The sequence below is a fragment of the Triturus cristatus genome, chromosome 6, assembly GCF_964204655.1.
Source record: "Triturus cristatus chromosome 6, aTriCri1.1, whole genome shotgun sequence".
Taxonomy (NCBI): Eukaryota; Metazoa; Chordata; class Amphibia; order Caudata; family Salamandridae; genus Triturus; species Triturus cristatus.
In genome coordinates this window covers 710,542,663-710,563,118 of record NC_140589.1, presented here as the reverse complement: position 1 = coordinate 710,563,118, position 20,456 = coordinate 710,542,663, and the positions used below count along the sequence as shown (strand labels likewise).

The 20,456-nt window shown below is 44.3% G+C and overlaps 1 protein-coding gene across 3 annotated transcripts in view; it reads left to right on the top strand.

The window, feature by feature from the left end:
• The window catches only part of CEP57L1 (centrosomal protein 57 like 1), a 171,075-nt gene extending 156,529 nt beyond the window's left edge, over positions 1-14,546 (top strand). For all 3 annotated transcript variants that reach the window (XM_085611197.1, XM_085611196.1, XM_085611198.1), the window contains exon 12: positions 14,108-14,546. In XM_085611197.1, coding sequence (XP_085467323.1) covers positions 14,108-14,338 — 231 coding nt within the window. In that variant the 3' untranslated portion in view covers positions 14,339-14,546. The remainder of the gene's footprint in view (positions 1-14,107) is intronic.
• The last annotated feature ends 5,910 nt before the right edge of the window (positions 14,547-20,456 follow it).

Genomic DNA, 20,456 nt, shown 5'->3' with positions numbered 1-20,456 from the left:
CGGCGTTACCTACGGTTCACGAAGGGCCATGAGCATTTTCAGTTTATGGGGGTGGTCGCAGCTCATCTGCGTAGATCAGGGGCTCCAGTCTTCCCCTATCTCGACGACTGGCTGTTGAAGGTGAGTTTGCCCCAGGCTGTCGTCTCCCACCTCCAGACTACGGCGGACCTCCTGCATTTGTGGGGGTTTGCTATCAACGTGCCGAAGTCGCACCGTATTCCCTCTCAAAAGCTCCTTTTCATCGGGGCGGTTCTGGCTACAGGGCAGTTTTCGGCTTATCCTCCCGAACAGCGAGTCCGTGATATTCGGGCTATGATTCAGATCTTTCAGCCTCTATCACAGGTTTCGGTCAGAATGACCCTGAGGCTTCTGGGCCTCATGGCCTCCTGCATCCTGCTGGTGGATCATGCTAGGTGGCATATGCGGGCTCTGCAGTGGGACCTGAAGTTCCAATGGGCACAGAATCAAGGGAATCTTTCAGATTACATCCAGATTTCAGAGGGCACTGCACACCAATTGCAGTGGTGGCTAACGAACCAGGATTGGGTCAACGGCAGATCGCTCTCCCTTCCCCAACCAGAGTTTACAGTGGTGACGATGCATCACTTCTGGGGTGGGCAGCCACATGGGGGAGGCGGAGATCAGAGGCCTCTGGTCTCCGGCAAAGTCTGGGCTCCACATCAACCTTCTGGAGCTTCAGGCGATTAGTCTTGCACCGAAGGCATTCCTTCCTTCTGTCAAAGGGAGAGTAGTGCAGTTGTTCACGGACACCACCACCATGTGGTATTGCAACAAACAGGGCAGAGTGGGGTTGTGGACCCTCTGCCAGGAGGCCCTTCATCTCTGGAAGTGGCTGGAACATCCGGGCATGTCCCTGGTGGATTCAACACCTGGCAGGTTCCCTGAACGCCAGGGCGTACGAACTCAGTCGCCAGTGCTTGATGGATCACGAATGGCGTCTTTACTCTGAGTTGGTGCAAGGTCTCTTTCAGCAGTGGGGAGAGCATTATTTAGATCAATTCGCCACCGAAGAGAACGCGCAATGTCAGCAGTTCTGCGCTTTGGCATTTCCAAGGCGGCACTCGCTAGGCAACGCTTTTCGACGCAAGTGGAGTTGCGGTCTTCTATACGCCTTTCCGCCTATACCACTTCTGCTTAGAGTGCTGAAGAAGAACAAGCGCAACCGGGCCCAAGTAATTCTTGTGGCTCCGGACTGGGCACGAAGAGTCTGGTATCCCGAGCTCTTGAACATGGCCATCGATCCTCCGATCAGACTGCCCGTTCAAGAGGATCTTTTGTCGCAGCAGCAGGGGACGGTCCTCCACCCGAACCTGTCCAGCCTCCACCTCCTTGCATGGAGATTGAGCGGCGACACTTGACATCCTTCGACCTTCCTCCTGAAGTCTGTAATGTTATCTTTGCAGCCAGGCGTCCCTCTACTAAAACAGTATATGCCTGTAGATGGAACACATGTGTGGCCTGGTGTGCAGCAAAGGCTGTGGATCATCTTTCTGCTCCCCTTTCTGAGGTTCTCCTCCTCCAACTTTCTTTGGCCCAGCAGGGCTCTGCTCTGGGCACCCTCAAGGGCTATCTTTCGGCCATTTCGGCCTTTCTTTGCCTTTCTGATCTGCCTTCTCTTTTCAAGTCCCCTGTTGGAAATCGTTTCCTTAAGGACATTACTTGCCTGTTTCCTCCTATTCCTTTCGTAATGCCCCAGTGGGACTTGAACCTTGTTCTAACTTACCTATGTGCTCTCCCTTCGAGCCTCTACATAATTGTCCTCTCAGACTCTTGACCTTAAAGATTGCTTTTCTGGTTGCCATCACCTCTGCTCGCAGGGTGAGTGAGCTTCAGGCTCTTTCTTCTAAGTCTCCTTTCCTTGCTGTTCATCCGTACAGGGTTGTTCTCTGAACTCAACCTTTTTTTTTCTTCCCAAAGTGGTTACCTCTTTCCACATAGGACACCTTCTTCCCGCCTCCGAATCCTTCTAAAGAGGAGCAGTGGCTCCACCATCTGGATCCAAAACGTGCGCTCTCATTTTACCTAGATTGCACAAAACAATTCTGGATGGATGATCAGCTCTTTGTTGGCTATGTGGACACCAAGAAAGGTCAGGCTGTGCAAAAGCGAACCATCTCTCTTTATTATTATTATTTTATTAAAATTCGTTATTCCTTGGTGAAAAAGGAACCTCCAGTAAGGTTGCGTGCCCATTCCACTAGGGCGATGGCAGCCACTACTGCTTTGCCGCGTGGAGTCCCGCTTCATGACATCTGCCAGACAGCCACGTGAGCTTCATTGCATACGTTCACTAAACATTACTGCCTGGACAGCCAAGTCCAAAGAGACGGCTTCTTTGACCGCTCCGTTCTTTAGGACTTCCTGGTGTTAACTTGGTTCACAGACCCAGCTCCGGGGTTGGTATTGCTGGGGTATCTATTCTAAGGTAAGATGAACAAGTTACTTACCTTCGGTAATGATATATCTTTAAGAGACATATATTAGTTATGGATTCCTTACCGCCCCACCCATCCTCCCCGTTCTGCGAACTGACTTCTAGAGTAAGAGACTCCCTTTCCGGGCCATAGTTTTTTGCACCAGTGGCCAGTGTCTTGAATGGCTCTGTGCTTCTGGCGTGGAATGTCGTGCAAAGAACTGACGCCAGCGTGCAAAGGCGGCGTCTAAGTAGATACAGCGACGTAATTCCGGCGATCACGATGGCAACGACGAACGTGGAGTCAACCGATGCCACCTACCGACACGCAGGGGTACTGCTGAGAAAAAATCTCCAGATCCAGTCTGACGCCTGGGGGTAATTCTCAGGTAAGGAATCCATAACTAATATAGGTCTCTTACTAGTATATAGTTACCAAAGGTAAGTAACTTGTTCTTTAATGCTTAAGTTATCAAAAATATGATTTCACCATTGAGTCAAATTTTAAAAACTGAGCCAGAAATATCTTTGAAGCATTGTTCTAGACGTTTCCTAAGCACAGTTAGAAAGTAAAGATTTCAATTCCACATAGGCCTATTAGGGCAAAGTCTAGCAAGGACGATATAGTGAAACAGCTTTTGGGTTTTTCTTCAATGTTAGAGCTCACTAATGCCAATATGTTGTGCTCCCTTTTATTTTGTACATATTGGTACCCAGGTCTTTGTGCTTATAAGGCACACTTTTCAGGAAACCTATGAATATATAAAAGTAGACTTTTTGTTAGCAGGAAAGGCATTTTTCACTATAGATATAAATATAGATATATAAAGCTATAGATCAAGGCTCGGAGAAGCTGAAACGTTATGGCGACAAAGCAATAAAGAAACTCTGCGCAAAGATTTGTGGTCTGTATTTGGGGTGATCCAGGAGTATGCGGAAATACGTTATGTTTTTATGTATATATTGATAAAGGCTTCTAATAAGCCAAAACGCTTCTCTCCTATGTCTCTGGGATTGCGGGTGACCTGAGTCCGTGCCGCCTTCCATGAATGTTTCTGTGGGAGCTGGATGATGATTGATATATATATATATAATACAATTAATCTAGAATTCGTAGGGCACCACAGTAAAACCACCATAGACTTTCTTGACATCCGGGTCAAACCGATGGGAGGGAAGTTGGAGACTTCAGTGTTCCGTAAGGCTACTGCCGGGAATACAGTTCTTCACGCGGGGAGTGCTCATCCTTTTGCGTTAATTAGGAGCATTCCCTTCGGGGAATTCTACACAGCAAGGAGAGCATGCAGCAATCAAGCTGAATATGATAAAATTGATAGTGAGATGACCCATAGATTCATTCAAAGGGGGTACTCTCCAGCTGTAATAAAAGGAGCCGCGTCGAAGGCAAGAAACCTTGATAGACAAAAAATCCTGTTCGAACCATCAAGAACAAAACAGAGAAAATTACAGAGAGAGGGAGACAAGAATCAACTTAATTCTAGATTTATAACAACGTTCAATGAAAAACATAAAGAAATAAGATCTATCTTGAACAAACATTGGCATCTAGTAAGAAACGATCCCGTACTAGGCTCTAAAATGAAAAAACATCCGGACATCACCTATAAAAGATCAAAATCGCTAAAGGATTTAGTTGTGAGGAGCGAATATCAGGAAGAGAAAGGGCGAGCTCCAACCTGGTTACATCAAAAACCAGGTTTTAGAAAATGCCCAAAATGCAAAGCGTGCCAGCATGGCGTGAATTGCACTGATTTTAAAACTTTTTTTAATAAAACTATTGTTATCAAGAGTTTTTTAACTTGCAAATCTAGCTATGTTGTTTACCTGCTGCGATGCCCGTGCCCCAAAGTATATATAGGGAGTACAACCCTTCCTGTGTATAAACGAATCTTACAGCACAGGAGAGCTATTGTTAATCAAGACAGAACATATCCCATAGCACGTCATTTTGAATCCCACCACCAGAGTAACCCGATATTTCTAAAATATTCCTGTATAGCGGAAGTCCCGAGGAGAAAGAGGGGAGGGGACAGGGAAAAGGAATTAAGGAGATTGGAAACATTTTTCATCCTAGAATTTAACTGCAAAGAACCGCAAGGGTTGAATGTGGATGAGGATTTATATACGTGTTTGTCTTGAAATGCTCAAAGAGATAAGAAATGAGAAATTCCTGCTATCATTACTTTTGTTAGTGAAAAAACAATCAATATAGAGGGTAACCCGACAAAGATAACCGCTCTGTATAGAATTATCAAATATGATTTTAATATTTATGGATATGTATGTACGTGTGATATTAATCCCTATCCTATATGGAACTAATTGTGCTAAAGCTGAAAAAGTAAAATGGATATTGTAATTGAGAAATGTCTAAGTTTACATAAGCACTTGCACTTTAGGAACGTCAAGAGAATTTTGATTAAAAGAATTGGTCTTGACAAATTTATACAGGTATATAGATCAAGAACTTGTAAACATTAGGAAAGGGTTTCTCTGCGTAATTTGCACAATAGGCATTAGCACCTTTAATTATTAACTTGTGCGTAATTCTTTAAAAAAACTAGCACTGGCACATTAGAATGCGTAATTTGCACAGTAAGCACTAGCGCTTTGAATTACTGAAGTTTATAAGAAAATGTTAAAAAGGCACTTGCCGAACTCATTTCCCGAAGATTAAGACCATTTGCACTAGCATGTTGAAGAAATTCAAATCTTTTAAAACTGTATGTCTAACTCTGATTTTTAATTAGCTATTGTTAATATACGCAAGGAGGTACCCTGCACGAAAACATAAGAAGTAGCTATAATTATTGAGTTATGTAATACAGCAATATGTGCAAATTAAGTATAAATCGTACTAAGTAAACATGTGAAACAAATAGGAATGAACATGTTACAAGATGGCGGCCAAAGTGCATTATACAGAGCTGAATATGAAAGTTGAGTCCCTCTTTGTTGTCAATCACTAAATGAAATGTATTTTAATGAAAAAAAGTGGTGCACAAAACATCGTGAACAAGGCAGCGCGAGTCTGCTGAAACGCGTTGATGTTATACCTCGTTTGTTGAAATAAAAGACCGAGTGCCCATTCTTTCACCGGAGTGCTGGATGTTTATTTCCTAGAAGGAATATACCCATAGTTGGATATATATATATATATATATATCTCCTGTTGCTTGAATGAGCACTCGACAGCCAGGTAAGTGAGACCACTTTATTGCAAACGATGGAAATGTCTTTTCATCCGTTAATTTTCTTCCTGTAGCCAACGCGTTTCGGAGCTGTGCGCTCCTTCTTCTTGGGCTGGTAGGTGAGCGGCGGAATTGGAAGTTTTCAGTGGCTTCCCATAATTCTTTACACTTGGTAGTGGATAGGTCCATTTAAAGCTATAGTAGCTGCACGGTATGCTTGGACTCGTAGTTTGCCATCTGCCCAAATTTTTTCCTTTCGTGGGTTCCGCTATTCACCAATTCATTGAGAGGTTTCAGAGGTGCAGTACGGGTCCTCCGAATTTTCAGGCACTTCAGTGCGCCCCGGATGGAAAGGCAGATCCATTAGTGAAATGCTCCTGCTGCGCCGGTTAAAGCGGGACGTTGCCTGCTTTCACGGCCCCTATTCCCTCGGCTCCAGCCTTCCATAGGTGGTGCTCCTTCCACGGCCAGAAGCAGCCGTGATAACATTGTTTTGCAAATTGCTCCTGTTGCTTGAATGAGCACTCGACAGCCAGGTAAGTGAGACCACTTTATTGCACAAAATTAACAAGGTTGCCCTTGCTTCTTTCGTTCAAGCGGAGGCAAAAGATAAGGAATTGTGTTAGCAATGGGGAATGTTAATGTTATTCAAACAAGAATTCTCTGGTGATGTCGTTACTTCGCGGTGCAGTCTGTCTTCACTGTTTTTGAATTACAAACCAGGTCACGTGATGCATCGTTACTTATTGGTATTTTGACTATGTCCGTTTACTCGTGATCAAGGGACCGAGTTTCCCGAAACGCGTAGAGTTTGTGTGACCTAATTAAACTCTGCCTTAAAAGCACTGGGTGCCGTGAAGCGTTGTTTTTTCCTGTTGGATATTTAGCAATGCAGATTTGGAATATTTGGGTTTCGCTATCCCTTCACGGCCCGCCATCGTTAAGTGGCTCGAGTTGAAGCGACCATCGATGTTGGATATATATATATATATATATATATATATATATATATATATATATATATATATATATATATATATATATATATATATATATATATATAATATCAATCTACTGGCGGTCGCCAGTTTATAGTTAGGACCCTGTTTCCATAGGAAATCCGCAACATTCTATTTGGAATAACTTTGGCGCCGGTCGACGAATCCTCGCGAAATTTTCAAAATAGGCGCGACGCTCCGCTCCTACCCTGAAAGTCTCGGGGGGATTCGTCAAGCGGGGGCTGAGAAAAAAGGGGGGTCCCAAAACGCGTTTTTCCCATGCATTTTTCCATAGGACCTTTAGACACAGCTACAGCCCGAACGGCTGAACAGAGTTACTTGAAATTTGGCAGAGAGGTAGTCCTCAGGTCAAGGAAGTGCCTTTTGTAGGTTTGGTGTAAATCTGTTCAGTAGATCCTGAGAAAATAGCATTTAAATCAATATATATATCTGTGGCAGCTTACGGTGCGCTTACGGTAAGCTTACCGTACGCGTACGGTGCCGTGCGCGAGCGCGATTCTGATTGGCTGTTAGATCTAAGTAAACATTCGAATCGGACGAAACCACGAAGCGGCGGCCGCCATTTTCTCTCTCGCACTCTGAGTGAGGCAGCAAAATTTTCCAAATGAAAATATAAAAGATTACCTTTCACAACGAAGCGCATAATATGTCCTCCATGGGTGCGCGAAGCGCATCGTGCGTACATGGCCCATCCCGCGTAACGTGGGCACGGCACTAACTGCGTAAAGTGGGCGCGCGGTGCGCGAAGCGCACCGCGTGCTCACTGTGCGCGCACGGTGCGCGCACGGAACGAACTGCGTTAACTGGGCGCGCACGCCACGAATGGCGTAAAGTAACTTGGTATTTAAAAAAACGTACAAATTCACTGAAAAAAGCATAGGTTTCACACACGTTATAGTTAGGAATTAGCATTTAAAAAACCTTGCAAATTCACTGAAAAAACCATAGGTTTCACACATGTTATAGTTAGCGGAAATTTTAATCATAAAAAACCATTGAAATTCCCCCGTTATAGTTAGTGCAGGCAACTATAACTCACGCGACCGCAATCCTCTGCTGATGACATATGTGTCTTTATGAAAAAAAAATATTTGTGATATATGTATAGCTAAAATTTAATGGAAGAAGACATGGGCAAATAATTGTCTAAATACAGTATTAGCATCAGCAGAGGATTGCGGTCGCGTGAGTTTTAGTTGCCTGCACTAACTATAACGGGGGAATTTCAATGGTTAATTATGATTAAAATTTCCGCTAACTATAACGTGTGAAACCTATGGTTTTTTCAGTGAATAAATATATATATTCATGAGAAGCAAAAGCGTTTCCCCGTGACGGGAGCCCCAAGCCCTTCAGGGTGGCCTCGCTACGTGGGTACGGAGCAGCCCACAAATCCACGCTGGAAGAACAAGAATGCGAGGCCCATTACCTTGGAACTAGCTTTATTTCAGAAAGTCTTTATGCAGCGCTTGTTTCCTTCTGGTCCAACGTTTCGGCTGAATGCCTTGCTCACGGACAGGAATTCAAGCACCCAGGTGCGCTTGGTCATATTTAAATGAATGCATCACGTGTCCGCAATCACAATACTACCGGTCCCATAGTGCACTTTGATATTATTAAAAGTAAAATGGCAATCCATAAATGTTCATAGCCACACTGGCAAATGTTAATCTTCGTAGGCACTAGTATCTTTTTAAGGACTCGTTTTTCTGCAGGCAGGTGAGTAATTGTCGATTTTGCAAATGTTTTTAAATTTGTGGCTTTCTGAGAAGCTGTTACTCCCTCGGCACGATCAAGACGGGGTGTACACCCTTTTGAAACCCTTCCATGCGCCGTTCCTTTTCGCTACAGTAGCATTCCCTCGTGGGTCGGGGGCGCATGTGGACTGAGCTCCTCCATTGATATTCATGAGAAGCAAAAGCGTTTCCCCGTGACGGGAGCCCCAAGCCCTTCAGGGTGGCCTCGCTACGTGGGTACGGAGCAGCCCACAAATCCACGCTGGAAGAACAAGAATGCGAGGCCCATTACCTTGGAACTAGCTTTATTTCAGAAAGTCTTTATGCAGCGCTTGTTTCCTTCTGGTCCAACGTTTCGGCTGAATGCCTTGCTCACGGACAGGAATTCAAGCACCCAGGTGCGCTTGGTCATATTTAAATGAATGCATCACGTGTCCGCAATCACAATACTACCGGTCCCATAGTGCACTTTGATATTATTAAAAGTAAAATGGCAATCCATAAATGTTCATAGCCACACTGGCAAATGTTAATCTTCGTAGGCACTAGTATCTTTTTAAGGACTCGTTTTTCTGCAGGCAGGTGAGTAATTGTCGATTTTGCAAATGTTTTTAAATTTGTGGCTTTCTGAGAAGCTGTTACTCCCTCGGCACGATCAAGACGGGGTGTACACCCTTTTGAAACCCTTCCATGCGCCGTTCCTTTTCGCTACAGTAGCATTCCCTCGTGGGTCGGGGGCGCATGTGGACTGAGCTCCTCCATTGATATTCATGAGAAGCAAAAGCGTTTCCCCGTGACGGGAGCCCCAAGCCCTTCAGGGTGGCCTCGCTACGTGGGTACGGAGCAGCCCACAAATCCACGCTGGAAGAACAAGAATGCGAGGCCCATTACCTTGGAACTAGCTTTATTTCAGAAAGTCTTTATGCAGCGCTTGTTTCCTTCTGGTCCAACGTTTCGGCTGAATGCCTTGCTCACGGACAGGAATTCAAGCACCCAGGTGCGCTTGGTCATATTTAAATGAATGCATCACGTGTCCGCAATCACAATACTACCGGTCCCATAGTGCACTTTGATATTATTAAAAGTAAAATGGCAATCCATAAATGTTCATAGCCACACTGGCAAATGTTAATCTTCGTAGGCACTAGTATCTTTTTAAGGACTCGTTTTTCTGCAGGCAGGTGAGTAATTGTCGATTTTGCAAATGTTTTTAAATTTGTGGCTTTCTGAGAAGCTGTTACTCCCTCGGCACGATCAAGACGGGGTGTACACCCTTTTGAAACCCTTCCATGCGCCGTTCCTTTTCGCTACAGTAGCATTCCCTCGTGGGTCGGGGGCGCATGTGGACTGAGCTCCTCCATTGATATTCATGAGAAGCAAAAGCGTTTCCCCGTGACGGGAGCCCCAAGCCCTTCAGGGTGGCCTCGCTACGTGGGTACGGAGCAGCCCACAAATCCACGCTGGAAGAACAAGAATGCGAGGCCCATTACCTTGGAACTAGCTTTATTTCAGAAAGTCTTTATGCAGCGCTTGTTTCCTTCTGGTCCAACGTTTCGGCTGAATGCCTTGCTCACGGACAGGAATTCAAGCACCCAGGTGCGCTTGGTCATATTTAAATGAATGCATCACGTGTCCGCAATCACAATACTACCGGTCCCATAGTGCACTTTGATATTATTAAAAGTAAAATGGCAATCCATAAATGTTCATAGCCACACTGGCAAATGTTAATCTTCGTAGGCACTAGTATCTTTTTAAGGACTCGTTTTTCTGCAGGCAGGTGAGTAATTGTCGATTTTGCAAATGTTTTTAAATTTGTGGCTTTCTGAGAAGCTGTTACTCCCTCGGCACGATCAAGACGGGGTGTACACCCTTTTGAAACCCTTCCATGCGCCGTTCCTTTTCGCTACAGTAGCATTCCCTCGTGGGTCGGGGGCGCATGTGGACTGAGCTCCTCCATTGATATTCATGAGAAGCAAAAGCGTTTCCCCGTGACGGGAGCCCCAAGCCCTTCAGGGTGGCCTCGCTACGTGGGTACGGAGCAGCCCACAAATCCACGCTGGAAGAACAAGAATGCGAGGCCCATTACCTTGGAACTAGCTTTATTTCAGAAAGTCTTTATGCAGCGCTTGTTTCCTTCTGGTCCAACGTTTCGGCTGAATGCCTTGCTCACGGACAGGAATTCAAGCACCCAGGTGCGCTTGGTCATATTTAAATGAATGCATCACGTGTCCGCAATCACAATACTACCGGTCCCATAGTGCACTTTGATATTATTAAAAGTAAAATGGCAATCCATAAATGTTCATAGCCACACTGGCAAATGTTAATCTTCGTAGGCACTAGTATCTTTTTAAGGACTCGTTTTTCTGCAGGCAGGTGAGTAATTGTCGATTTTGCAAATGTTTTTAAATTTGTGGCTTTCTGAGAAGCTGTTACTCCCTCGGCACGATCAAGACGGGGTGTACACCCTTTTGAAACCCTTCCATGCGCCGTTCCTTTTCGCTACAGTAGCATTCCCTCGTGGGTCGGGGGCGCATGTGGACTGAGCTCCTCCATTGATATTCATGAGAAGCAAAAGCGTTTCCCCGTGACGGGAGCCCCAAGCCCTTCACGGTGCCGTGCGCGAGCGCGATTCTGATTGGCTGTTAGATCTAAGTAAACATTCGAATCGGACGAAACCACGAAGCGGCGGCCGCCATTTTCTCTCTCGCACTCTGAGTGAGGCAGCAAAATTTTCCAAATGAAAATATAAAAGATTACCTTTCACAACGAAGCGCATAATATGTCCTCCATGGGTGCGCGAAGCGCATCGTGCGTACATGGCCCATCCCGCGTAACGTGGGCACGGCACTAACTGCGTAAAGTGGGCGCGCGGTGCGCGAAGCGCACCGCGTGCTCACTGTGCGCGCACGGTGCGCGCACGGAACGAACTGCGTTAACTGGGCGCGCACGCCACGAATGGCGTAAAGTAACTTGGTATTTAAAAAACCGTACAAATTCACTGAAAAAAGCATAGGTTTCACACACGTTATAGTTAGGAATTAGCATTTAAAAAACCTTGCAAATTCACTGAAAAAACCATAGGTTTCACACATGTTATAGTTAGCGGAAATTTTAATCATAAAAAACCATTGAAATTCCCCCGTTATAGTTAGTGCAGGCAACTATAACTCACGCGACCGCAATCCTCTGCTGATGACATATGTGTCTTTATGAAAAAAAAATATTTGTAATATATGTATAGCTAAAATTTAATGGAAGAAGACATGGGCAAATAATTGTCTAAATACAGTATTAGCATCAGCAGAGGATTGCGGTCGCGTGAGTTTTAGTTGCCTGCACTAACTATAACGGGGGAATTTCAATGGTTAATTATGATTAAAATTTCCGCTAACTATAACGTGTGAAACCTATGGTTTTTTCAGTGAATATATATATATATATATATATATATATATATATATATATCCACTTTACTTTAGGCATCATATACAATGGACTTGTAGGAGAGTTAAATAAACCAAATAGGGAGGAGAAGCACAAGTGCTTTACTATGGTATAGCAGTATCACAGTGCACCGAGTCCTACAGCCAGCAATAATAGGGTCCAGAAAAAGGTAAACCATCTGGAGTGACCTAGCAGAAAAGGCGGTTTTGCTACACTCTCCTTGAACGTTTCTTTTTGCTCTGTCTAGCCATCTTTTGTATTTGTTCACAAATTGAAAAGGGTGTGTAAGAAGCATAGGCACTTTGTGGCTCAGTTGATATTGAAGTGAAACTGTCTTCCTTTCTACTGTGGATGCAATTCTTCCATATCCTCATCCAGGAAACAGCTCAATTGCTTTGTTTTTTGATTGCTAATGGTGTCTTCCAAGTCCAATGGACAGTGCTTGGGCATTGTTCAGTGTACACATTCAGGTGTGTGGTCCTTATAAAAACATGATGGCAGGACCACCAACACAAATACAAACAATAATTATCATATGCTCTACTTTTGTAAACTGTTTGAGACCGTGACCGTCAATGAATTAGTAAACTAAAGGTGAATAAATCACAACAATAATTTACATTTTTTCTTGTTATCAATGCCAGTGATCAAGCACGAAGGTATTCTAAAGCACACATTATACTGATTCATTTACATCCACTGAATGTGAAAGAAAGTAGGAAGAAACAGGCACGTGATCAATCCTAAAAACAATGTGTTCACATAAGCAAATTACGATTTTTCATGGTTAGGTGGAAACATAAGTAAAACCTGTTATACCCATGCCTGAGATTTTAAGTACACATGATGGGGTTAATTAGTCAGATTGTGTCACATTATTGCTAACTCCATGTCATTAAAGTGTTGCGTCAGTAGTCCAGAACTAGAAGATCTGTTGCCCAAATGAAGTCTACGATCACTCCAATCACTTGTTCACTGGCATGGAAGGGTTGGCACATTTTAACCCCACTGTTTCAGAGGGCCTTCTCTGGACAATGACTTGGGCGGCATGTTTTCATCTGTGAAAAAGTTCTTCGGTATGGCAACATGGGTACTTCTATATGGCTAATGTAATGCAATCTCACTGTCTCAAGAAGTTGTAGGTGACTGCACACACGCTTTCATTTGTAAACGATTTGAGACAATTACATTTGTTGGTAAAGACACAGTTCAGTCATTTGACTGTACCATGCAAGTGACCAATGTATCCATTACATTAGACTGGCCAGCTAGAGAAAGGATGAAACTCTGTTCATTACTACCAATATGACATAGAGACTTATGCTTAGAAGGATGTGAACAGGATTCTTTCATACCTTATGTCATATGGCTCCTCTGTTCCAAAACTGATGATTTTTAGAACCAGTATTAAGGAGAAGTAAGGCTGCTTTGTTAGTAACTTTGTTGTGTTTTTTATATCCCAAGGTATCCACTTTTTTTCAGCTTGTTTTTGCTGGTTTGTAGGGATTTGTAGTTGGGGCTTTGTTTGCTCTTAAGGGTGAGATTTTATCAAACATCGGAGCACTCTTTTGGCTTTTTCCTTCCAAGTTGCAAATATTAGTATTACACTGCTTAGTTATTATTTAATTTCCAGTTTGATGTTTGAATTTAATATGGTTTTCATCCTGTTCGAATTTACTCTGACTGAATCTCCATGACCGGATAATCCGGTTGATGAGCTTCTTCTAAAATGGTCCTGAATTTGAGATGTTAATTTACCCTGGTCTTGGTACATCTTGTTTTATATACTAGTATAAATTAGCATCTTCGATAGTCTAGACGTAGGTTGTTTAATGTCCTGTTCTATTCAATATTTGACTACATGTGAGAACAAGTTTATCAAAGGGACGTTGCCTGGTTCTGTGTCCGGCCACTAGGTATGAGAGCTACAATGCATTGAGAAGTATTTACTTTGTTATGGAATCCTTGTGTATAAGGATTCACAATATTCAAACTGCAGTATTGGCTGCGTAGATCACTTTATTGCCCAACCCGAGCTAATCATGGTGTTTTCTTCAGTGTGTGTTCCTTATTAGATCCATATATTACCTGTGCAAGGGCTCATATTCACCTGTGTAAGAAGGTAGATGAATCCCAGCTTGCTGAGCTTTACACATGCCAGAAAAGTAAATAAAGTAGAGAGGGCGGGTGGCTGTCATCTGCGTCAGCTACGAATAGTACTGTCTAGAGTAAATTCTTTACTGTTCTTGCTTTTAGGTCAAGAAATTAAAACTGAGAGCTCAAAAAGCAAAGAAGAGCTCAACTGTCTTGAAACACAAAGATGAGCGACCGAGTGGAAATAAGGAACTGCTCGTCAGTCCAAGAGGAAGAACTGCGCCCACTAAAGGCAGATCTGCAGAAGAAAGTCCAAGCTCCCTCCAGCTGTTGAAAAATGTCAAAAAACTGCAAATGACCTTGAAGAAAGAGGACATCATGTGGGAGAAATAAGAGTTTGAAACCTGCATCTGCTATGCACTTTTATTATTTAAATATAATTTAATTTGAATTGTCCTTGCTTTATTTGTCATTTTATATTTAAGATGAGGGTATTTAAATGTACATCAGATCTGTTTCATTTTGATATTTTTTTATTTGTAATGAACAATTACGATTTTTTTTAAAATTATTTTCAATAAATTTTTTATTGCTAAACAGATTTTTCTGTAAATCTGTGTATTTACTTCACTTGGTCGCAAATGGAGCTAATCTGTATTTGAAAAACACGGTGTTAAATCATTTAGTAAATAGAAGATAATCCATGTTCAGAAAATAAGTCCAATTTCAGACAATGCTTAATGAGTGTATTGTTGCAGAGTTCAAGTAGGTCAGTGTTAAGAGCATAATCCCCATGGCAGCAGTTGCTAAAGCAGCTTCTTTAATTCTTCTTTTCAGTCTGGGTTTTACTGGCTGTTATTCTATCTGACAGATGTGTGAAATATTTTCGGCTGTGCTGAAGTACACCCCAGGGCTTTTGTTTTGCAGTAGGCCGCTTACAAGACTTTGTAACACAACCCTTCAAATGGACGGGTGTTTGTTTGTTGAGTGGATTGTTGTCCTGGAGCTAACTGCCTGGTAGCTCATCAAGACTCCATAAAAGGAGATTTGCTGTGGATTAAGTTGTATTTGCTGTACATTACGGTAGCTTTACTGTGGTGCTTGCCCTAGTTTGTTCAAATAATTGCTCTCTAAGAACACCTGTGAGATCATGAAAAGCTGAATACTCTGTTTTAAGCACTGCTTACTGTCTGAAGTATGATTTGCGCCATGAAGATATGCGTATGTTTATCATTTATAGCTTTTTATATTGTTTTCGGCAATGTGTTAGATTCATCGGTAGGTATTTGGTCCTGTGTAAATTTGCATTGGTCCATAAGGAACAACAGTCCAGTATTCGAATGTGCTGTTGGGGTTTACAGTGTGCTATTTAGTTTTTATATCCTTTTAAGTACATAAGTACCTTTGTGTTTATACTGCTTGCAGTGAGTGCACAACCGTAATAGTTTCAAGAAGATTGTCTTACTTGAAGACTTGGCTTTTTGATAAATAACTCTGCCTGCCCTGGCCTTGCCTAAAGAGAAGTAACCAGCGCCAGGACACCTGTGGGTAATCGTGCGCTCTAGAAATTGCCATAACATAACTTGTTGCATCATGCAGGTTTATTACCTCAGGTTTCCTTGGTACTTTCTTTAGGTGGAATTGAAAGAAACACTTCTACTTCACGGTGCTTGCAAAGAAAAATATGGTGGTAAATATTAGAGTAGGCATTTCTGCATAATTAGAGTTAAGAATATAAGCTGAGTGTATGCTCGTGACTTATTGTTATATAAAAAGAATGTTGTTGGAAGCATTTTTTCCTGATACATGTTCAAATCTAAATATACTCGGGTCTGGGTACGTGAAAATACTACCTAATATTTCATTACCATGTACATCCTCACAACGTTGTGATTACGTCAGTTTTGTTTCGGCACACCATCCAGTACCTCTAGTTATCCATTTAGCCACCATCTTAGGCTGCATACCTTTTGTGTTCCACCCTACCATTATTTATTTTGGTGATTGTGCAGGATATTATACACCAGTTATTTGTGAAAGATTTCATAAGGCCTTTCCGACATGTCTAATTCTTTTTTTTTTTTACTTTTTATTGCAGTGTCTGCTCCCACCCCCCCCCCCCTCAATATCTTTAGAGTTGCCAGCACCAGGCCCATAGTTATTTCTTCTCCAGTGATCTCTGAGAGCCAGCCTCCCAACTGGTCCCAGTAGTGCCTGACCGTTTGGCAGCCCCACAGTGTATGTAATAGCGTTCCCAAGAGTCCGCAACCCCTCAGGCATTTTTCTGTGATTCTTTCCCATGCGGTGCAACCTGGTTCTTGTGTAGTATGCCCTGTGGAGGATTTTCACCCGTACTAGGCGGAACGTCTCATGGATTGCTACTTCCCTTGGATGTCAACATGCCTCACCCCAATCCTCTTTGGTTTCTTTCCCACTGTTCTTTCAGTGAAGCGAGGAGGGAGCTGCTGTTCAGCAGGTTCTGTAGATTTAAGACCCCATGTGTCTACATTGCGGGGCTGCTAGTATTCAATACTCCAGGGGGTCTTGTCTGCCACCTCCTGGAGTTCCTCACTATACCCCAATAGAGCATGTTTGAGTTGTATGTATCTGTATTGTTGGGTGTTACCCAGGTCATATTGGTACTGGCATTCCTCAAACAGGAGGAGCTCCTCACCCCCACCACACATCCCCTAGTGTGAAGATCTCTATTCTGTCCCCATGGTTCCTTTCCTCTAGCTGTTGCAGGTCTGAAAGCATCCCTGATTCCCAGAGGGGCGTCTCAGTTTGCTTTCACACCCATCTCAGCCACTTGATAGCCTTCTTCCAGATTCTAAATACCACTTGTGTTGAGGTAGCTGCTCGGGGGGGGAGGGGTGTCCAGCGCTGTACAAGTGTCTTGGGTAACCCCCTGGTCTCGTATAGTGTCTGCCCAACTGCAGACCGGTTCTTGTTGGGATTCAAATGCCCACCAATTAACCACCAGTAGTTGTCACCCAATAGTAGTTTTATGTCCGGGAGACCGATTCCTCCCTCCCATGGTGAGCGTCGACGGGGCAATGCAATGTGCCCCTCTATCTCTAAGAAGTAGTCCAGTTGTCATGCCCACCTCTTGGAAGAACGTCTCTGGTACCTCATATGGTGTGTTCTTGAACATGTACAAGCGTTTAGGTAGAGTGATCATTTTGTAAAGGGCAGCTCTGCCCATCAGTGAAAGCAAAAGTTTCTGCCAGTGTCCCACGTCCACTTTATAGTCCTGAAGGCCTCTTCCCCCGGTTGTGTTTGTGAAAACCCGATCAATCCAGCGTTACAAGGATGCCTAGGTATCTGAACACTGCAGTGTCCAGCATAGCTGGCACTCCCAGCCCAACGGCAGTTGCCACGGAGCAAGTAGGAACGCTACTGACTTGTTCCAATTTATGAGCACCCCAAATATATATTCAATATGTCTAAGATACGCGGTATGGACTGAACTAGATCCGCTAGGTAGAACAAGATGTCATCCACGTAGGGGTAATCCACATCTTCCCATCCCCATATTCACCTGAGATCTCTAATTTGGATGTCTACCCTCACCCAGGTGGCACGGGGCTCCACTACCAATGGGAACAGCAGCAGTGAGAAGGGGCACCACTGCCCAGTCCCTCTGCCAAGGGCAAATTCCTGAGACATTGACCCATTAATCCACACTCGTGCCTGCAGTTTGTTGTATATGGACTTGGACCGGAAATTCTGGTTCGAACCCTATCTTCCTCAACTCCATTAGCAAGTATACCCATTCTATTGAGTCAAGTCTTTTTGGCATAGAGTACAAGCAGGACCACTAGCTCGCTTAGGGCCCCCTTCTTTGCCAGACTCCCAAATAGCCGTAGAAGGTTGTGTTGTGGACCTGTTGGGCATAAAGGGGATGTATTCGTTTATGGATGACCCGGCGCAATAGGTCTACCAACACCATGGCCAGAATTTTCACTACCAAGTTGAGCAGGGTAATAAGTGTATAACAGGCACAGTGGTCCACTGGCCTGCCCTCCTTGTGAATCGGAGCAATTGTCACAGTACAAAGGCCCTGTGGGAAATATCCGTCCTCCTTCGCCTCATAGAACATTTCCCTGAATGGGGGTCGGTCAACTTACTCTCTACACATTTGTAAAACTCTGAGGGAAAACTGTTTGGGCCTGGGGGCTTCCTGCTCTTAAGCTGGCTAATCACCCCCCCTAAACTTCCTGACTTCTTTGCTAGCATCTCTGTCTTTGACCTCAAGGGCTGAGGTCAGGTCGCCCGCAAGAAATTCTTGGCTCTGTCCCCACTCCGTCCCTGCCCTGAACTCTTCAGCTTCTTTAGGTGTGTTGCAAAGGCTTCGACTATGTTCTCTGCTTTGCATACCTTTTCTCCCACCTTATTCTCTTCCTGAGGTATCCATCGTCTGTCCTTCTCTGTGTGTCTGCCAAGCCAACAGTTTACCTGCCTTGTTTCTCTCTTCGTAGAGCGTATGTATATTGCTTAGCCTTAAATTGCACCTTAGCCTCTTGTTCTACCAACTATCTATATTCCTCCCTGGCTAGGGCAATTTTATGCATTAATTCTGGGTCAGGGCTGCACATGTTGGCTTCCCACTGACCCAGGTTTTCCTTTAATGCTGTGACTTCCCTTTGCTGTTCCTTTTACCCCACGATGCTAGCAATGAGATGCCTGCCCCCTGATCACACCGCTATAGGCTTCTCAAACACTGATATTGGATTGCACCGAATGAGTGTTTTCCAGGAACTATTGGTCTGTTGCCATCCTCAGAGACTCCCTGGTGTGCCAGTCCGTTAGATCCCAAGAGTTAAGCCTCCAGCGGCCTGCTGGATACCTTGCATCAACTAGTGCATGGCCCCAAACAGCCCCCTCTGCTGTCCCAGTAGGAACAAGTAGTCTATACGGGACATGGACCTAACTGAGCTGCCGCGTAGCAATATTGCCTGTTTGTGGGGTTTTCCTCCGCCACCTGTCAACTAATCCCAGTGCTCCGCTATGATGCGTATTCGGGCATCTCCCTCCATTGCATTCCAGTTCCAGATGACCCTGTCCCAGTTGCCTGCATTGTTAGGTTGAAGTGCTCCAGTCCCAGTCCGTAACTTGGGCACCTTGAGGTAAGTGGACTATCCAGTCCCCCCATCTGTCCAAGTACTTTCGTCTGGAGCCCCAACAGGTGATATCAGTATGCCAATGTTAGGAGCTCTTCCTTGTAGAGTCCACTAATCGCCAACAAAGTTGCCCTCTGGGTCCGTCCATGTTTGTGTGATCCATAACAGCAGGGACTTAAGATTCAGTATGCAAACCCCTCACGATCCTTTATTGAATCCAAAGTGTGCAACTAGTGTGTACAGTCCCTTCCCCAAAAATGCAGAGTGATTCACCAGTAGATGAGTCTCCTGTAACAGTACTATGACTGGGTTATGTCTATAGAGGTAGTTGAAGACCACCACCCTCCAACTTATTCCCCAGTCCGTTGACATTCCATGAAAGTATGGTGAGTTCACCCCTAGTCCTTCACCATAGCTCCTGGCAGACATCGATATCTCTTGGAATGAACATGTCTGTGGATCTCCCTGCTCTGTGCGTGTCTGTGTCCCTTCAATGTGTCTTTGTCCCCGTACCCCAATACAAACTCCTCCTTGCCTACATCCTCAAACTGCGGGTTTAAAACAATCCACTTTCCCAACGCTCAAGGTATGTGTCGCCACTCATTCCCCTTTGCAAACCTTAACTTAAGCTTCTAGAGTTTGTCTCCTTCCATCACCTGGCGGAAGGAGCATCTGTAAGGTAGTAGGTGATGTAAGCATTTGTGCAGTCTGTGCCTCCACTGGCGCTGCCAGTGTCTTTCAGACATTTTGTCTCCTGAGCCACAAGTCCAATATCCCATTAAGGAGGCCTTGGGTCCTTTGTTGCCTGCTCAGGTGTGTCTGGTCTCACGCTAGTTGTTCCTCGATGTTTGGCTGCTTTGATGATGTGCACCCCTCCCCTGCCATTTGTTCTCCATCAGTTGCTAGCCTTGTAGCGACTCCCAAGCCTCCTCTGGGTGCCGAAGTCCCAGGAGGGTGCCTCTGCCATGACCTTCAGGGGTGCAGGGAAGATCATCATGTACTGCAGTTTTTGGCTCTGGAACCCCCCCTCCCCACACCCTCGTCACCTTATTGAAGGATCTACACCAGGGCTTTAAGTGAAATGAAAAAACTGGGGCGGTCTCTCAAATGGGCTTGGCCAATGTAACTAAGGGCGTGGCTTAAAAACACGTAAGCTAAAAGTCTGTGCTTAGCATAGTGTGCCGCCCCTCTTGTATTTTGCTGTTTATGTCATTGCATCCAGATATATGATATAACAAGTAACATCATACCTACAACAAGTCAGGACATTTTGGCTTTGTCAATGGTTAGTTGAATAAGATAAATAAGCAGCAACTATGGCATGTATATAATATTGAAAAAGCTTCCACTTAAAGCCCTGGTGACACCACAACAATGTTGCTGCTCCC